Source organism: Acipenser ruthenus, chromosome 22 (genome assembly GCF_902713425.1).
Source record: "Acipenser ruthenus chromosome 22, fAciRut3.2 maternal haplotype, whole genome shotgun sequence".
NCBI classification, from domain to species: Eukaryota; Metazoa; Chordata; class Actinopteri; order Acipenseriformes; family Acipenseridae; genus Acipenser; species Acipenser ruthenus.
In genome coordinates, this window is record NC_081210.1 from 6,084,773 (window position 1) to 6,100,516 (window position 15,744).

General features: G+C 36.6%; 1 protein-coding gene across 2 annotated transcripts; it reads right to left on the reverse strand.

Moving 5' to 3' along the window:
• Positions 1–800: 800 nt before the first annotated feature.
• On the reverse strand, positions 801–13,842 carry usp42 (ubiquitin specific peptidase 42). Of its 2 annotated transcripts, XM_034053124.3 has the most exons (19): positions 13,590–13,842; positions 12,844–13,053; positions 12,552–12,662; positions 12,331–12,430; positions 11,856–11,923; positions 11,690–11,760; positions 11,407–11,489; positions 10,984–11,095; positions 9,954–10,094; positions 9,737–9,837; positions 9,320–9,473; positions 8,082–8,849; positions 7,645–7,748; positions 5,818–7,203; positions 5,083–5,390; positions 3,624–3,752; positions 3,148–3,224; positions 2,586–2,633; positions 801–2,342 (listed from the first exon to the last, which is right to left on the reverse strand). In XM_034053124.3, the coding sequence occupies exons 1-18, from the start codon at positions 13,840–13,842 to the stop codon at positions 2,592–2,594; spliced, it is 4,218 nt and encodes a 1,405-aa protein (XP_033909015.1). In that variant the 3' UTR covers positions 801–2,342; positions 2,586–2,591. The 2 variants fall into 2 exon arrangements, 1 of the variants encoding a protein (XP_033909015.1); XR_004548716.3 differs by lacking the exons at positions 801–2,342; positions 2,586–2,633 and adding an exon at positions 3,856–3,920.
• Positions 13,843–15,744: the final 1,902 nt, after the last annotated feature.

Sequence of the window (15,744 nt, forward strand, 5' to 3'; positions counted from 1 at the left end):
TATATATATATATATCTATATCTATATCTATATCTATATCTATATCTATATATATATCTATATATATATCTATATATATATCTATATATATATCTATATATATATCTATATATATATATATATATACAGATATAGGTGCACTCCTCTTGTAATGGATCCTGTTTACAACGTATTGAGGAGGTGTGTCCCTACCAAACAACATGGGCTTTAATGGAGAATTACTCTGGTTAAAACAGATTCGTTTATAACGTATATACTGTTTAATTCGTACAGTTTTCCTGTTCCACAGGCAGATGTTTTGCATTTAATATGTACAGTGTTTGTGTTCCACAGGTAGGTCTTTTGTGTTTAATAAGTACAGTTTAATACATGGTTTCCTGTTCCACAGATAGATGTTTTTCGCAAATAAGGTACAGTCACGGCAGCATTTGTGACGTCAGGCAGGAAAAACAGCTGCTGTTTACTTTTCTTTATGTTTTTGTTGGCACAGCCGTTGTACAGTTTCAGTGTATAAGGTATACAATTTTAATTACATTTAGCGAAGATACAAATTCGTAAAATGGTACTACCTATTACATTGTACTGCCCACAGGGGCGTGTTTTTACAAATAAACTCCCGTTCTTTGGCAGTTAAGCTTTCTTGCATTGTTTATATTTAAGGGGAATGCAGAATTTCTATTTTATTTTTTTATATATATATATATATATATATATATAGCTTATTTATGCTAAAGGCCTAATTACAATTTAAGTCAAACTATTACTACATGTCAAAAACACTTCAAAAGACGGACAAAATATTGCTTGAAAAATAACAAATGCTCATTTATTTTATTTTTCTATTCAAAGTTTTTGACAAGTTTCTTCAATCATTTATTCTGCTTTGAATACTTTAAAGCAGCCATCTACAGAGCCAACAGTGGTCTAAAACAAGTGTGAAAAATTGCGGTTGACTTCTCTGTACAGTGGCAAACCTTTTTAAGGACCATTCAACTTTGTTTCCTAGATTAAGAGCAGAGGTGTCAAACCCAATTCTCTTCCAGAAGTGCCTTTTTGCAAACCCTTAAAAAAATACTATAACTGATCATTTTGATTTTACTTATTTTTTGTTAGAGAGGAACATGAATTGCTGGTACAATTAATCTTGTAGTATATAAGCTCTTTCATGAGGACGGACGACATTCTCTGAAAACAATAATTGTTGTCCTGTACCCAAACAAAAACCAAATCAATCCAAACGGTACGCTCTGCTTTAGAGGGCTGGATAAAACTGTCCAAGGCCTTGGCACTGCTGAAAGGAACATGTGATTTGAAACAATAACACTACTGTGCATTTAAGTTATATATATAATTTTTTCCATACATTTATATAACTGTTACATGCTATAGTACAGTAAGGGGTAGAAGATAGTTTTCTTTACAACTAGAAACAGGCAAATCAAACCCATGAAATAAGCATACTGTAGTACAGTTGTAAACCATAGTTGAATTAAAAAGAAAAAACTAAAAAATAATTTGTTTTCCTGATACAGGACCGTTTTTACAGTAAAATACATCAATACAGTACGGTAGTATATTGAAAATAAATTCACAGTATTTTCATTTGCAACTATAAACATGGAGATTCCCACAGAGTATTATTTACAATGTACATCCATTCCATTTAAAAAAAAAAAAAAAAGTGTGAAAAAAAATGTAATACATGATTATTTTAAAGTCATTTGTATAACATTATTGGTAATTATTATTATTATTTTAATTTTTTTTTTAGAAAACATGAAACAAGATAGATGTTCTTGAATTACTAAGGTCAATAAGGTTTATTATTTTGGTAAAGCAAAGCACCCAACTAGATTAGTCTGTATTTTAAGATGGACAGAAACATAAGATAATATCTTGACTGACCTATAAAAAAAAAGGGGATTACTGTCACAAGTTGTTTGGACGCCTTGTGTAATGAAACAAAGCAATGTTTTAACAATTCCGCAATGAAGATCGTGGTTTCTTTTCATTCTCTTTTTCTTACACATTTAAACACAAGTAGAAATTAATCCTGAGTCTGTAGTTGAGCAGCAATTGAGATGTTAAATTCCAGGACATCTTTCTTTTATACATAATACATTAATCCTATTTACATTTTACAGTGTTCCAAGTATGTTAAATTAATTTTTCATCAAGTGTAAATTAAAAAAAAGTCCTAAAAATTTAAAAAAAAAAAAAAAAGTATTTTTCTTCTGTGGTAAAAGTGAATGCAGTATTTTTACAAGGATTAAAAGCACCACTGTCAGGATCCATTATTTAGTCTTAAATATTTATGCTGTCTAGGGATAGCTTCTGTGACACTGCAGAGCAAAAAAGAAAAGTTAACATATAATTAAATAAAGTTCACCATACATCCATTTAAAATTGCAGTCTCTACTATCTGGTTCAACAGCCTTCAGTTACTATGTTTAAAAAACAAACAACTTGATTTCTGAAAAAAGCAGTGGAATGCCTGTTGTATTGCATAATTGACTGTTCCCAACTAACTTTTTTCAGTTACAAAAAATAAAAAGCAAAAGAAACTTTGTATTATTCAGGCTGACCTGTCATTAGTGAGCAGTTTCCTCTGTTGCAAATGGTTTGTCACTCCCCTGCAAAAGAAATTGGAGAAAAAAAACAGTGTTTCTGCTGTTACTTCAAAAGACTTGTAAAAAATGTATCTATAAAAAATACAAAAAACAATACAATTTAAACTTGAACTGTGTACACACCACATTAAATGAAGCAGATTCATGTAGTTAACAATTTCTATCAGTGGAAGTCACAGAAGGCAAGCCCCACAGTAAAATGAATAACACCTGCACATATAGGTCTGTGTTGAGTTCAAAAATAGTAGGGGGCTTTCTTAATGAGCAACCTACTGTATACTGAACCCTTTCAGCACCACACACTGGTGACTTTGCAGAAAGACTATCCTAGTATACCAAAATATTTTGTGTCTTGTACTGAAATATGGACATTATATTTAGTGATCTATAGCACAAGAACAGTCTACAGTGAGTGCAGTTATCATTACTAAACGTGTCTGCAGTGTTACATACAATCACATTTTTAAAATACAAAATTCAAGTCAGTCTTGGGATAGTCTAACTGGCTTCAACATACTTTGCACCTGGCTGTATCCCTGTAAGATGAATCAATTTCAGACTGCCTTCTGTTCTCCTTGCATCCAGAGTGATTACCTGTTGAAGATAATTTTGTTCAAGAAGCTTATTATTGTGCGTGTATTTTCTTTTTTGTAAGTTTTTAAGTTTTATCAAGCTTTAAAGGGAACAGCTAATCTGTTCTCATTAGGAAAGGTCCCATACGAAGAATCAATTATTTCACCTATTCCTACTGCATCTACAGTCTGCGGTTCACTGATGCTGACAATGGAATTAGGTCAAATGATTTTCTGTTTCGGTAGGAGTTTTCAATCTACCAGTCATTTCACATTTCTGACTGATATACTAGCTACATTACGCAAAACATCTGCCTACAGTATTATTATTATTAGACATGAGTTGGCTTTTCAACTTAATTTTTGTGAGTGAAATTTCCTTTCAAGTGTAATGAGAAACTTAATGAGGTGTAAAACCTACCTGTTTCAATCACCAGTCTGAGAGAAGATTGACAGTCAGCTCCATTTTCAGATTTTGCCTTTGCTTCCATGTGAACTTTATTTAAAGGATACCTGTACATTTCAGCATCTGATTGAGATGACCTGTAACCTACACAACAATAAAAAAACAGCTTCGCTGTTAATTTTCCTTTACCCAATTGCAAAATAAAATGCAACCTGTTCCTTTAATGTAGTAATATTTTGTAACATACCGTAAAACTTATTGTAAATAAACGCCGGGTCTCTATTAAACGCCGGGTCTCTGTTGCCATTGAAGCTGAGGAAGATGAGAAGGAGCTTGAGCGTAATGAACTGCTAATAAGTGACAGCAATGAAAGTGACTCTCAGGATTAATAAATAATAATCATAGAAAATCTAATTTAAGGTAGGCCTACATGTAATGCATATTTGTTTAATGCAGTTATTCAGCCTGCCATGTGTATGCATGCTGTGTATATGTCATGGCGTTTTGATTAATTGGTTATGCACAATCATTGTATTGTTATCCGGTGATTAGGAATTTAATTTAATTCCATATCATTTACATTATTTTCAAATAACAATAAGCCTTTGATCATTTTAAGCGTGCTGAAAGTAGGTCAGTAAGTATTATTATTATTATTATGCTGTAAGAGTAGCCTATTCTGATATCTACAGCGCTGTCTTTTAGTGGGTTTAACTGTTAATAATAATAATAATAATAATAATAATAATAATAATAATAATAATAATAATAATAATGTTAGATCTAATTCCATTTTTAAATACAAATTCATACTTCTGCTTGTTCATTTTCCAACGTCTTTCATACTGCATCCTTGTTAATCAATGCATATAAAAATACCCTAATAATACTTTTGCTTTATACTTGAGGGTGTACAATACAATACAATGTAATCTTGTTATAAAACAAAACTGTTACTAAGTTCCCACTGACACACAGCCTTTTAACAAAGTTGCTGGAATGTTTAAATTGAGTTACGACGTTGCGACAAGGTTGTGTGTTAGCGGCTTTAATGACCGCATGAAGCATGTGAAGCTAGTGATCTAAAATAAACGTCAGTCTCAAATAATCGCCGGTCTCCAATTCGCGCCGGGTCTGCTGGCAAATATTGTAAATAAAACACCAGAGGCATTTAATTGAAGTTTTACGGTACAATGTATTTGTTTTTTTTGTTAAAATGATTTTGTGCAGTGAGCTAGATTGATGTATGTTAGTGATTCTATCAAGCCAGGCATAAAAAAAAAAAACTAAGTTGGAGTCATTTAGACAAATGCCTGGGTTAATAGAATGTGTAACACACAGTATAAACAGTGAGTTTAAAGAAAATGTTTCAGAACCTAACCCATTCTTTCAGTTATCTGATAGGAATGACCCAACACCCCCTGCTGGTTAAGTACTGTATTACATTCAACAGCTGCAATTACAATGGTCCCACCTCTGTGCTGTTCACTGCTTGTGTAATGGCCACTCTCAGTCTGGGAATTCTTTTCTTTATGGGACAGTTCTTCCTTCTCCTCGGAATACTGTTTCTGACTGTATGTCCTGCCGACTATCCCTCTGAAGTCATTGCTCTTGGATGCCTTGTTGCTGCTGTCCGACTCATCCCCAGACTTGGAGTTCTGCTTCCTGTACTGGGAGCGCTGGGGTTTCTCCTGATCTGAACCGTCACTCCTGTGTTTTTTCTTTTTCTTGTGTTTCCATGAATCACTGTCAGAGTTTGCTTCAGAGGAATCCTGGTGACTTCTACATGCAAACAAAAATGTAATACATCCAATTAGCTGCACAATTGTACTTGCTCATTAGTTCAAAGAAAAGAACCAAAACACAAAGTAAATCGGAAGCCCTATTTAAGTTTTTGAACAAAATCAACTTTGTTTACAAATCTTTATTCATGATTAATCTTAATCTTCAATTAAGATACACAAAGTTAATTTTATTCATGTCAGTGACACTTTACTGTAAGGCTGGTTTATAAATGAATATTAACTTAAACCCAATTTTGGATACCTATAAAATTCTTATACAAGAATTTGTCTTCCCTCCGTTGTACGGTAATCAGAGCATAAACAAAAAGACAACACTGTGAAGATTTGATATGCGAGTACCATCTTTCTTTTTGAGAAAGCTCATCAAGAAAAATATGTTTCTGCCAAGCAGAACTGACACTTACCTGTGGTCCCTGTCTCTGTATTTATGTTTGGACTTCTTTTTCTTTTTTGACTTTTTGTGTTTCCTGGCTCTTCTCTCCTCTGAAGACTCGTCCCGCGGGTGCCTCCTCCGTTTTCTCTCTGAATCGCTATCTTCAGTGTCATGGTCGTTGTAGTGCCGTCTGCTCTCGTGTTTTGGATGCTCGCGCTTGTCCTTGACGTGCGAGGATGAGGAAGGTTGTAAATGATCAGAATCTAATCTGCCCTTGCTGTAATCATGTGTTTGTTTGCCAAAGTCCTTACAACCGTTTTCTTTGCTTGTAGTCCCGTCCATCCATTGGGGTTTGGAGAAAGGCTCTTCTTTGTAAAGCCAGTCCCTGTTATAGTGACTGGATGACTTCTCATAGTCCCTACTGCTTTGAGGGAACCTCCTGTCCAGGTCCTCTTTGGACCTGTAGTAAGAGTCTCTGCAGTGGTAAGTATGTCTTTCCCACCTCCGGTCCTTTTCTCTGTCTCTATAATACCTATCCCTACTACGGGACCTATCTCTGCTATGGGATTGATGTTTACAGGGATGATAGTCTTTATCGTGCAGCCTGCTCTTTTCGTGGTTGGTTGTTTCCCTACTTCTCGATCGATACCTGTACTTCTCAGAAAGCTTACTTTTATCTTCACTGTATCTCTCGTTATAAGGTGAAGATTTGTTTCTATAACGTTTTTCCCCGTCTGATAGTCTGTGTTTGTCCTTCTCAGTGCTACACAAATGCAATTCTGTGATTCTGCTTTTCTCCTCCCTTTCTGCTGAGCTGCTCGGCTGTTCACCTGTCCGAGATATCAGCTTCCTGTTTTCAGCACACCTGTCTTTCCCTGGGGACTGTCTGTGTTCTAATGTGGCTTCTTGACTTTCTTCCTTTATAGTCTCAAGATATGTCTTGATCTGATCCTTTGCTTTGTCCCGAAAAGATATATTACAATTAGTAGGGTTTAATATGACATGTTTGCTAACATTTTCACAGCTAACAGGATTTTTCAAGCCAGTGGAGTTATCTGAATGACTCGTTTGAAGCTGGACAGGGTCCTCTATCCTTGCAACGGATTGTTTGAGAGTTGTCTCCTCCTCCTCTGGAGGTTGCTTATTTTCACTCTTTATCTGGAACATCTGAGTTTCCCTATTAGGGTTTGGTTTGTTATCAGTATTACAATTAGCATGGATTCCAGGGTCAAGGGCAGAGGTTTTGCTGTTCATGGTAGTATTGCCAGCCCTTTCTTCTTGAGTTTTATCACACAGTTCAGGGGCTGGAGACCTGACTGCATCTTTAACAGGAGAGGCGGGTGAACAGTTTTCCAGATTTTGAACCCTGTCCACACAGGGATTGACAACAGTAGCAGCTGCTGGAAAAGTTGTCCCCCTTGAAGGCAAACAAGGTAAAAAAAAAAAAAAAAAAGATATATATTTTGTAAAGAAAGGCTTATTGTTATTAAATAATATAAATGATATGGAATTAAACTAAATTCCTAGTCACTGGATAACAATACAATAATTGCGCATTAACCAATTAATAAAAACACCATGACATATACACTACATTCTTAAGCCAAGTCCTACTTTACTGAATTAAATCTGCACAGCAGTTGTCATTTTATTGTAAGGTTGATTATTAGGGGTTCTGCTCTCGCTTCACAGTCACCATGGAGGCCACATTTTTTTTAACTGCTCTACAGTGACCCGGCATCTACTGGCTCTTAGGCTCAATAATGAATGCATGGGACAAAGTGCCATCATCAACCAGCTAGATCATTTCAAGTTTAAAGGAGCTTTCATGCATCATTGGTTCACAAATCCTCCTTACCTCTGTTCGAAATGGGAAGTCAGCTTTGGCTTTTTAGCAGGTCCTGGTGTATTTGTAATACTGGCACCAATGCTTTCCAGAGTATCAGGCATATCAGAAGTTAGCTGCAAAAAATACAGTAGACAGAGATTAAATTTTAAACTGGAGGTAAAATTATTCTCAAAATCTGAATTGTACTATAATGCAGACCAATTAAAAAAAAAAACTTCCATATTGTTTTTTAAGACGCAAAGGCGTACCGGCAGAACATTAACAGGAAAGCATTTTTCATAAACTTGCAAGGTCAAGCATATTATCAGGATGTGATCCATACCTGCCTAACATCTTTTTAGATTTTTCGATTCAGTCTCAGGGTTCCAATTTAACTAAAAAGTTTCCTCGCTCATTCATATTATTATTTTTTTTTTTTAAAAGGCATGAAAAATCCCCCAGCTCACCTTATCACTGTGTTTAAAACCGTTGGTTTTCGGCAAGCCATTCTCAATGGGTTTAGTATGCTTCAAAGGGCAGCTCACTGTTTCAGCCGTGAGCCTGGTACCTTCAGACTCCACTGCCATAGTGGTCAGGCCGTTCAACTCTGCCTTGCAATGAGGTACACCCGAAGGATTCTTTCCGAGGTCTGGAGGTGGAGGAATAGCACTTGAGGTCGGGAACGTGCCCAATCTAATTCCGTTAACGGTTCCATTGAGGGGCTTTGCATACCCATTCTCCTTAACCGGACCGGGCTCCTCGTCTGATTCTTCCGAGGATTCCTCTGCATATGGAACGAGGAAGTTGGCGCTACGCTTGGGGGCGCCATTCACCCTGGAACAAGGGGGCTCAGGGGGCGTATCGGCTTGCGATACTGTGGCAGGAGCCGTAGAGCTGGGTGCTCCTGAGGTAGACTGTGCAGTAGAGGAGGAGGAGGAGGAGTGGGTGACGGTGGATGTGGAAGTGCTGGGTTTGTACAGCTTGTCCAGGGGGCTGCTGTGGAAGTTGGGCTGGGAATGGGAAGGACGTGCCGACTTGCTCTGTCCAATTTGGAAGGTCAGCTTTGGCCTTTTAGTGGGTTCTGGAATAACGGTGGGCCTGTTGAGTGAGCGGTTCTGGAAAGAAGTAGAAGGTTGGCTTGACCCCATCCTCTTCAAACCAATGTTGCTGGCACTTGCCTTGGAACTGCAGGGGATCTCCTTCATGGAGCCGTTTCCATTGATATGGTTGGAACTCTTCAAAAAACAAAAAATAAATATACTTCAAATATAAAGGGATGAAACCAATCCATTCCACATTTCTACTAGCAACAATGACTTTCAGGTATTCTGCACATGAAATGGTGGTGTCAGATGTTGTGCTATAACATGTTGCCCAAGCGATTAGACTGACGATTAGCCAGTCAGATCTCCTTCGTAAAAGAGGTTTAATTTCAATGTGACATCTTGGACAAATAAAGATTACAAAATAATAAAAAAAACAATAGCCCAATTCACAGCCATTTTCATTTTTTATTACTTTTGAACTATAGATGAAAATGTTATTGCTTTAGCCGGATGATCAGATTTACCAGCCACACTTGGAAGGTTTACAATGTAAAAAAGTAAATTCATCGCTGCTGAAAAGTACAAATACCCTTTCACTTTCAGACCCTAGACTTCGTTTTGAAAAGAATTACTTTAGACTATGGTAGGTGTCAACATACCTTAGCCATGTGAGGGGGGAGCTGCGGTCCAATGAAGCCTGTTGTCTGCTGCTTGGTGCCACCCAGGCGCTGACTCACTATGGGGCGAGGGGAGGACTGTCCTGGGGGGCGTGTGGAATGATTATAATCTCCTCCGTTTTTCGTATCCGGAGACCTTAAACACACCAAAATAAAGCATTTATTTATTACATTAATATAAATAACAAAGATCTAAACATGTCAACTTCATACATAATTATTTAGGATAAACTATTTCCATGGTTTGCCTGGAACCACTTGATGAACTACAGGCTCACTCAGTAACGGTTTGTTAGCTCCTGCAATACACCAGATCAATTCACATTAAGACAGATTACTGATCTCTTGGGGGGGGGGGGAAGACAGGAGACGACACCATTCACAAGACTCAAGACTTACCTGATGTAAAACAGCACATAAGCCTGCTGATTGAGTACTGACCGGATGTCACTGGTGGATACTATAGAATCATTCATCTGGTACCACTGTCCATTACTGGCCTGAGATAATAAAAATAAACAGATTGTCTTGTTTGCGTCAAGAAAATATATGGATTTGATTTGTAAAATTTACTGTCATGCAAACATACAGATTTGTATTCATATATAAATATTACCTTTATGTAACAATAGTAGTGTCCAGCATGGCAGCTAAACCCAGAATGCACTAGAACTGCATACAGGACATATATAACTGGCTCCCCAGTGGACTGCGACATGAATGGACGAATATCCAGAAATTCTGGATACCTCACGTCCTGCAGTACCAGAAAATGTTTTTTAGAACATACACATGCAGGTTTAAAGACAACTAGGGCTGTGTTCAAAGGTTTGTTTGCTAGCCAGGAATTTGAAGGTAGTTCTAAACCTTCGAAGGTTTTTTTTTCTTCTCTGTTAACAGAAACCGAAATTCGATCCTTTGATTTGTATAATGCATATTACTCAAACAACAATCCTTATACTTAGCAACTCTATATGGTGCAGCTGACCTGTATTGGAGCGGGGTATATTATGCATAATATAGCGTTATATAGCATCTCTGCTGTTTGAATGCAAACTGTGCAAGCGACTCTGATGTATCATGGAGGCACAACCAATCTCCAGGATCACTTGACAAGCATGAGTTCATATTATTATTATTACTATTTGTATTTTTACTAGTAGTAAAATGCGACTGTGACCGATAACGTGCTTTGAATGTTGACTATTAAATAAAACTGTTTTACCTAAGTCAGCTGCAGTTCTTTTAACTTTTATCAACTATAAACTAGGAGCTATGGTGATGTCTCTGGTAAATTATGCAAATTAGTACCATCAAAGGTTCAAACCTTCCTTCGGTAATGTGTTCCGAACCTTCGAAGGTCAAAACGTACCCTTCATTACAGCCCTAAAGACAACACACTGAAAATGTAGTGTATTAATATACTTTACTCAATACATAAACTCATTGCAGAACAATTTTATTTAAAACATAAATGCTTAAACTGATTTAAGTCGAGATCAAACTGATCATCAAGGAAAAATAAAATATATTAAATACATTTTAAAAATAATGGATCCCAAGTATTTTAACAAGTATGAAATAAAAAGGTACTTCTATGTCAAACGGTTAAAAGCTTGCTTTAAAAACCGCCAATTTGTGCGTACCTTTGTGATCTTGCCCCCATTGTAGTTGGCAAAGCACTTCAAGGATATGGTAAGCACATTGGAACCTCTGTGTATTGTAAACCTTTTTGAAGCTGGAACCATTTTCTTGCACCTTAAATAATAATAAATTAAACTTCAGACTGTCATCCTTTGTTATTAGTTCTAATACTCACCATACGTATGATTAGTGCCAAAATATAAAGTTTGCTACTTTGTAGAAGTCATCAATATAACACAAAAATGAAGGCTGGCCATTATAATCTGATATCAACAACTATTCAAAACTTACCATTTTCATTGAATGGCCCTTCAGTCTTGGTATTTAAAGTGTCACCGATATACGCATGATTTGGTTTTAGTTTTGTTCTCAACCCCTAACCTTTTCTCTCCTATTTTAGTTCAAAATAACTTTTATCCACTTACTTGGTACACTTGTAAGCATTTTCTCCATCCAACTGTTCAGGCTTTACAAACTGCTCAAGAGCTTTGGTGATGCTTTGCACAGTCTGGAAATAGAAAAAAAAACAAAAAACAATGACATGCAGTCAGTGCTGAACATCGATATATTAAGAAAATCTTGTTTGATTTGGACAGAAAGGGCTCATCTAAAAAGTTAATCTAATCTCAGAATACATTTTCTTCTTTTGTTTAGTACATTGCTGAAGAAAGGAGCGCAACACTTTCCCTCCCACGAAGATGAACGTACCTTAATTTCCAAAGCAACATCCAGGTATGGATCAAAAGTGTCAGAAACCGCTTTGCAATTCAGACATTTTACTGAAATAGAAACACAAATTATTAATTATCACATGAAATATTTATAAAATCTATAAAAATATGCAGCTATGCATTTATTACTGCTGTTAACGTACCTCTGGACCGCAAATATCCTCCAAAGATCTGATGTATTAATGTGGTGGCCTGGGTTTGTCTGTCCAACCTGCACAATTCAAAATCAGATATTATTCACACTCTTTGTGGTAGACAACAGTAACAATATTAACCCATTAAGACTGGAATATGTCATGTAAATTACAATACATTAAAGCTCTTTGTCCAAGGACCACCTCTAAAAATGTGAATTAATAAGGGACTAAATAAATCACTGAACAATTTTCTATTACAATTTATTTTTACAAGATAAAACGACTATCCTTTCTATGGTATTGGCCAGGGTATGATTGTCCCAAGTACTACATTGACCATAGTAGAAAAGAAAAGAAAACAAAAAAAATGTAAAACCAATGTTGGCTGAAAATAACCAAAACACATAGGAGCAAAACCAAAGGAAGTTTAAGCAAAAATTATTAAAAGGGCTGTCTGCTTACACCGCTGTTTTAAACCTACTTGTTCCCTGACAGGCACGATTTCTGCATAGCATCAATAGTGTAGCGGAGAAATTCATGTGCATCCTCTTGGCTACCAAATCGGAAATGCTTGGCAATACCTAAAAATCAGAAACACATAAAAATAGTTTCAAGGAAGGCTTGGATAATTACTGAGAAAAAGGTCCAAATAAAATGTATCAAATCACAACACCAAACTAAAATATATTAAATATTACTTACGCTTCAGGTCATTTATGACAGACATGGGCTTTATGACATTTCCAGAGTTGGCAAAGGCCTGGGTGATATGATTCTGCATTGTGCACATCATACAGAATCCAGCCTCGTGGCCTTAAAAAGAAAAAGCAAAAAATAAATAAATGATGTATTTTTTGGGGGTTGGTAAAAGGCAAAACTGCAACATTCAGTGAAACCTGAATGCTTCTTTGTGGGTTCTGTAATTCGAAAGTTATTCATTGCCAATACCAAAAAACGTAAATTTCTTTGGCCATTGTAAAGCCCAGGCACCTACATGTTTTGGAATGCTCACGGGACAGCATGTAGCTGGCAAGGGGGGCTGTGTAGGTGAGACACTGCAGAGCCGAGTTCAGGAAGCAAGTGTTGCCCAGATTTTGGAGTCCAGCTCCAATCCGATGCATCTGATGCCACTTTAGACAGAGTTTCTCCACTGGAAATAGAACTTTCTGTGGAGGAGCGATCCCATCTCCACCCCCTGCCAAGTCTGGAATAAGCATGAGTGCCAGACAATGTGGGATGCTTGTTACAAGTAGGTCCTTGTACAAATAAAGCAGTAATACATTATTATTATTATTATTATTATTATTATTATTATATTTATATTTATTATTATTATTATTATTATTATTATTATATTTATTTCTTAGCAGACGCCCTTATCCAGAGCGACTTACAATTGTTACAAGATATCACATTATTTTTACATACAATTACATTATTTTTTACACATTATTTTTACATACAATTACATTATTTTTTACACATTATTTTTACATACAATTACCCATTTATACAGTATGGTTTTTACTGGAGCAATCTAGGTAAAGTACCTTGCTCAAGGGTACAGCAGCAGTGTACCCCCCTGGGATTGAACCCACGACCTTCCGGTCAAGAGTCCAGAACCCTAACCACTACTCCACACTGCTGCCCTTGCATCCAATTAATTCACTATTGTGCCACTTGAACACTGACAAAAGTCTATGTGCCCACACTCTGTTCCCATCATATTTCGAAACTTACTTTGATCCTTGTGTATGGTGGGTTTTGGTTTCTCTTGCACAGGTGCTGTACTTCTGGAATAAACAGCAGCTCCCGGGGTCGGTCCTACAGAAGAGGCTTTACTTTTAGGGGCGTCCAAGGCAGATGATACAGTGCCCCAACTCGCTGAGCTTGAGTCCATGTCTCCAGAGGAGGAGGGGGTCAGGCAGCCAGGGGGCTTGGACTGACCAGACTCAGGGTCAGAAGACTCTGTTGGTTTGTCAACTATAGTCATTGTTCATTACTGGGGGGGGGGGAAATAAATAAATAAAAACAACTGAAACATCGACAACAACAAAAATGACTCAAAGTCCTGGATATATTTTTTTAAAAAAATTTGTTTCATAGTATATAATTTGCATGTAGTGACAAACAAAAACAAAAAATGGGGCCCCTCCAATAACATTGTCAAGAAAGGATACACCATAGACACACTTCCTTCAGAAAGTGGGACTACATTTTCATAATGATACAGTCAACTCTTTTGAGACTGGTGTGAAATACCAGTAATTTAAGTAGGTTTGGATAAAAACGCACTTTTCAACCAACTAAAAACGCAAAAGGGAATGGTACACATTTCTGGTATTTATTTTTTGACCAGTCACTGCATCTCCCAAGGCACATGACATTCCTGTTTAAAGACATACTATAACTTATCATCATAATTGATTTTTTTTTTGTGGAAACATCCTTTGAAACTGCATCTTCAAGTTGGGTATTTTTTTTTTCAAACAGCGTATTCTCACCAAAAAATATGAAACGATACAGTCTCTCTGTTACAACTGGGATTGGTAACTTCAACAGCAAACAAAATACCGCTACATTGTGAACAAACATGAACATATAGTTAGTAGTTGGAAATGGTATAGAGCTAGCTATCACCGCAACCTATTGTGCATGTTGGGTACTGCACTCCCAACATAAAGACACTCAAAAAAAAGCGAGGGAAATTATACTGCACTACAAACCAAGCACAAATCTTACCGGCTTCCATGAGAGAAACGTAGAAAGACCGAAACGAACAAACAATAACTGATATAATTCAATTCTATGCTTTTAATGCGCAAAAGTATCAACACACATCTCATTATAATTATAAAAAAACAAAAAAACAAAACACAGAAACACTGTACCGCATCATTGACATGGGTCTGTTATTTATTGTAAAAAGAAAAAAAAAATAGTTGAAATGTATTAAAACACAATGTATATTTTATGAAAGCTACGGTAGAGGCGATAAACACGTGTATTATTTATTGACATTATTATGACAATCTTATTGTCAGTTTTACTACTTGATACTAAATACTTTTGTTTTAACCGACATGAAAGGGATTTGAGATACTGTGGTATGAAAGGCGCTATAGATAAATAAAACAAATGTAATTGAAATGTGAAAACCTGCTTAAAATCGTGGTACCGTGACAGACAGAAACAAGCATGACTACTGTATACTGACAAAAATAAAAACAAAAACGAAACCGGAAAAGCTCAACCTTTGTGATCAAACACCTGCACACGCCTACGAGGCAAGCACCCTCCCATCACCCGGCTGAGGCCTAGGTACTACAAGAGGGGAGAAAAAAAACTAACATTGTCCTTAAAAAATCGATTAGGTACTGTACCTCTTCATGCCCTCACAGTTTAAACTAGCGGCAGACCTGAGTTGTTTGAACGTGGAACCGCCGTCACACCACAAACTCCATGGCAACGCAAAACGTAACAATAAAACTGAAACAAGCCAAGGACGTAATAAAATGGATGGTCTAATCCTGCTTTCTGGTGTGTTGTAAGAAATGTACGCCGCGGGCTACAGCGCCAAAACAATATATCACCAATATTGTTTAATAGTGCTTTAGAGCAGTCAGTGGATATTTGCATTCACCTAACATCCACAAAAACCGTGTTTTAAATAAAGGAAGCCTAAGAATTTTAAATTCACCGGTGCTCCAGGTTTTCAACACAAGTCCCCGGCACCACACTAGTGTGAGGGGGTAAAGAAAACCGGTTATTAAATAAACCTGCATTTAAAATTCGGTGTCTGCTCCCGCTACACAGTAGTATTTTTGTGCTGTTGGTGGATGAAGCAATTGTTTAAAAATTCAATATAAGCCCCCTTACCTATGTTTCATTGAGG

Excerpts from the sequence above, each read along its gene's own strand:
- usp42 (XM_034053124.3), bottom strand. The coding sequence starts at position 13,842 with ATGACTATAGTTGACAAACCAACAGAGTCTTCTGACCCTGAGTCTGGT. Across the intron at positions 11,490-11,689 it reads ATGTTGCTTTGGAAATTAAG|ACTGTGCAAAGCATCACCAA; the intron begins GTACGTTCATCT and ends TTCTATTTCCAG. Across the intron at positions 9,838-9,953 it reads ACTACTATTGTTACATAAAG|GCCAGTAATGGACAGTGGTA; the intron begins GTAATATTTATA and ends TTATTATCTCAG.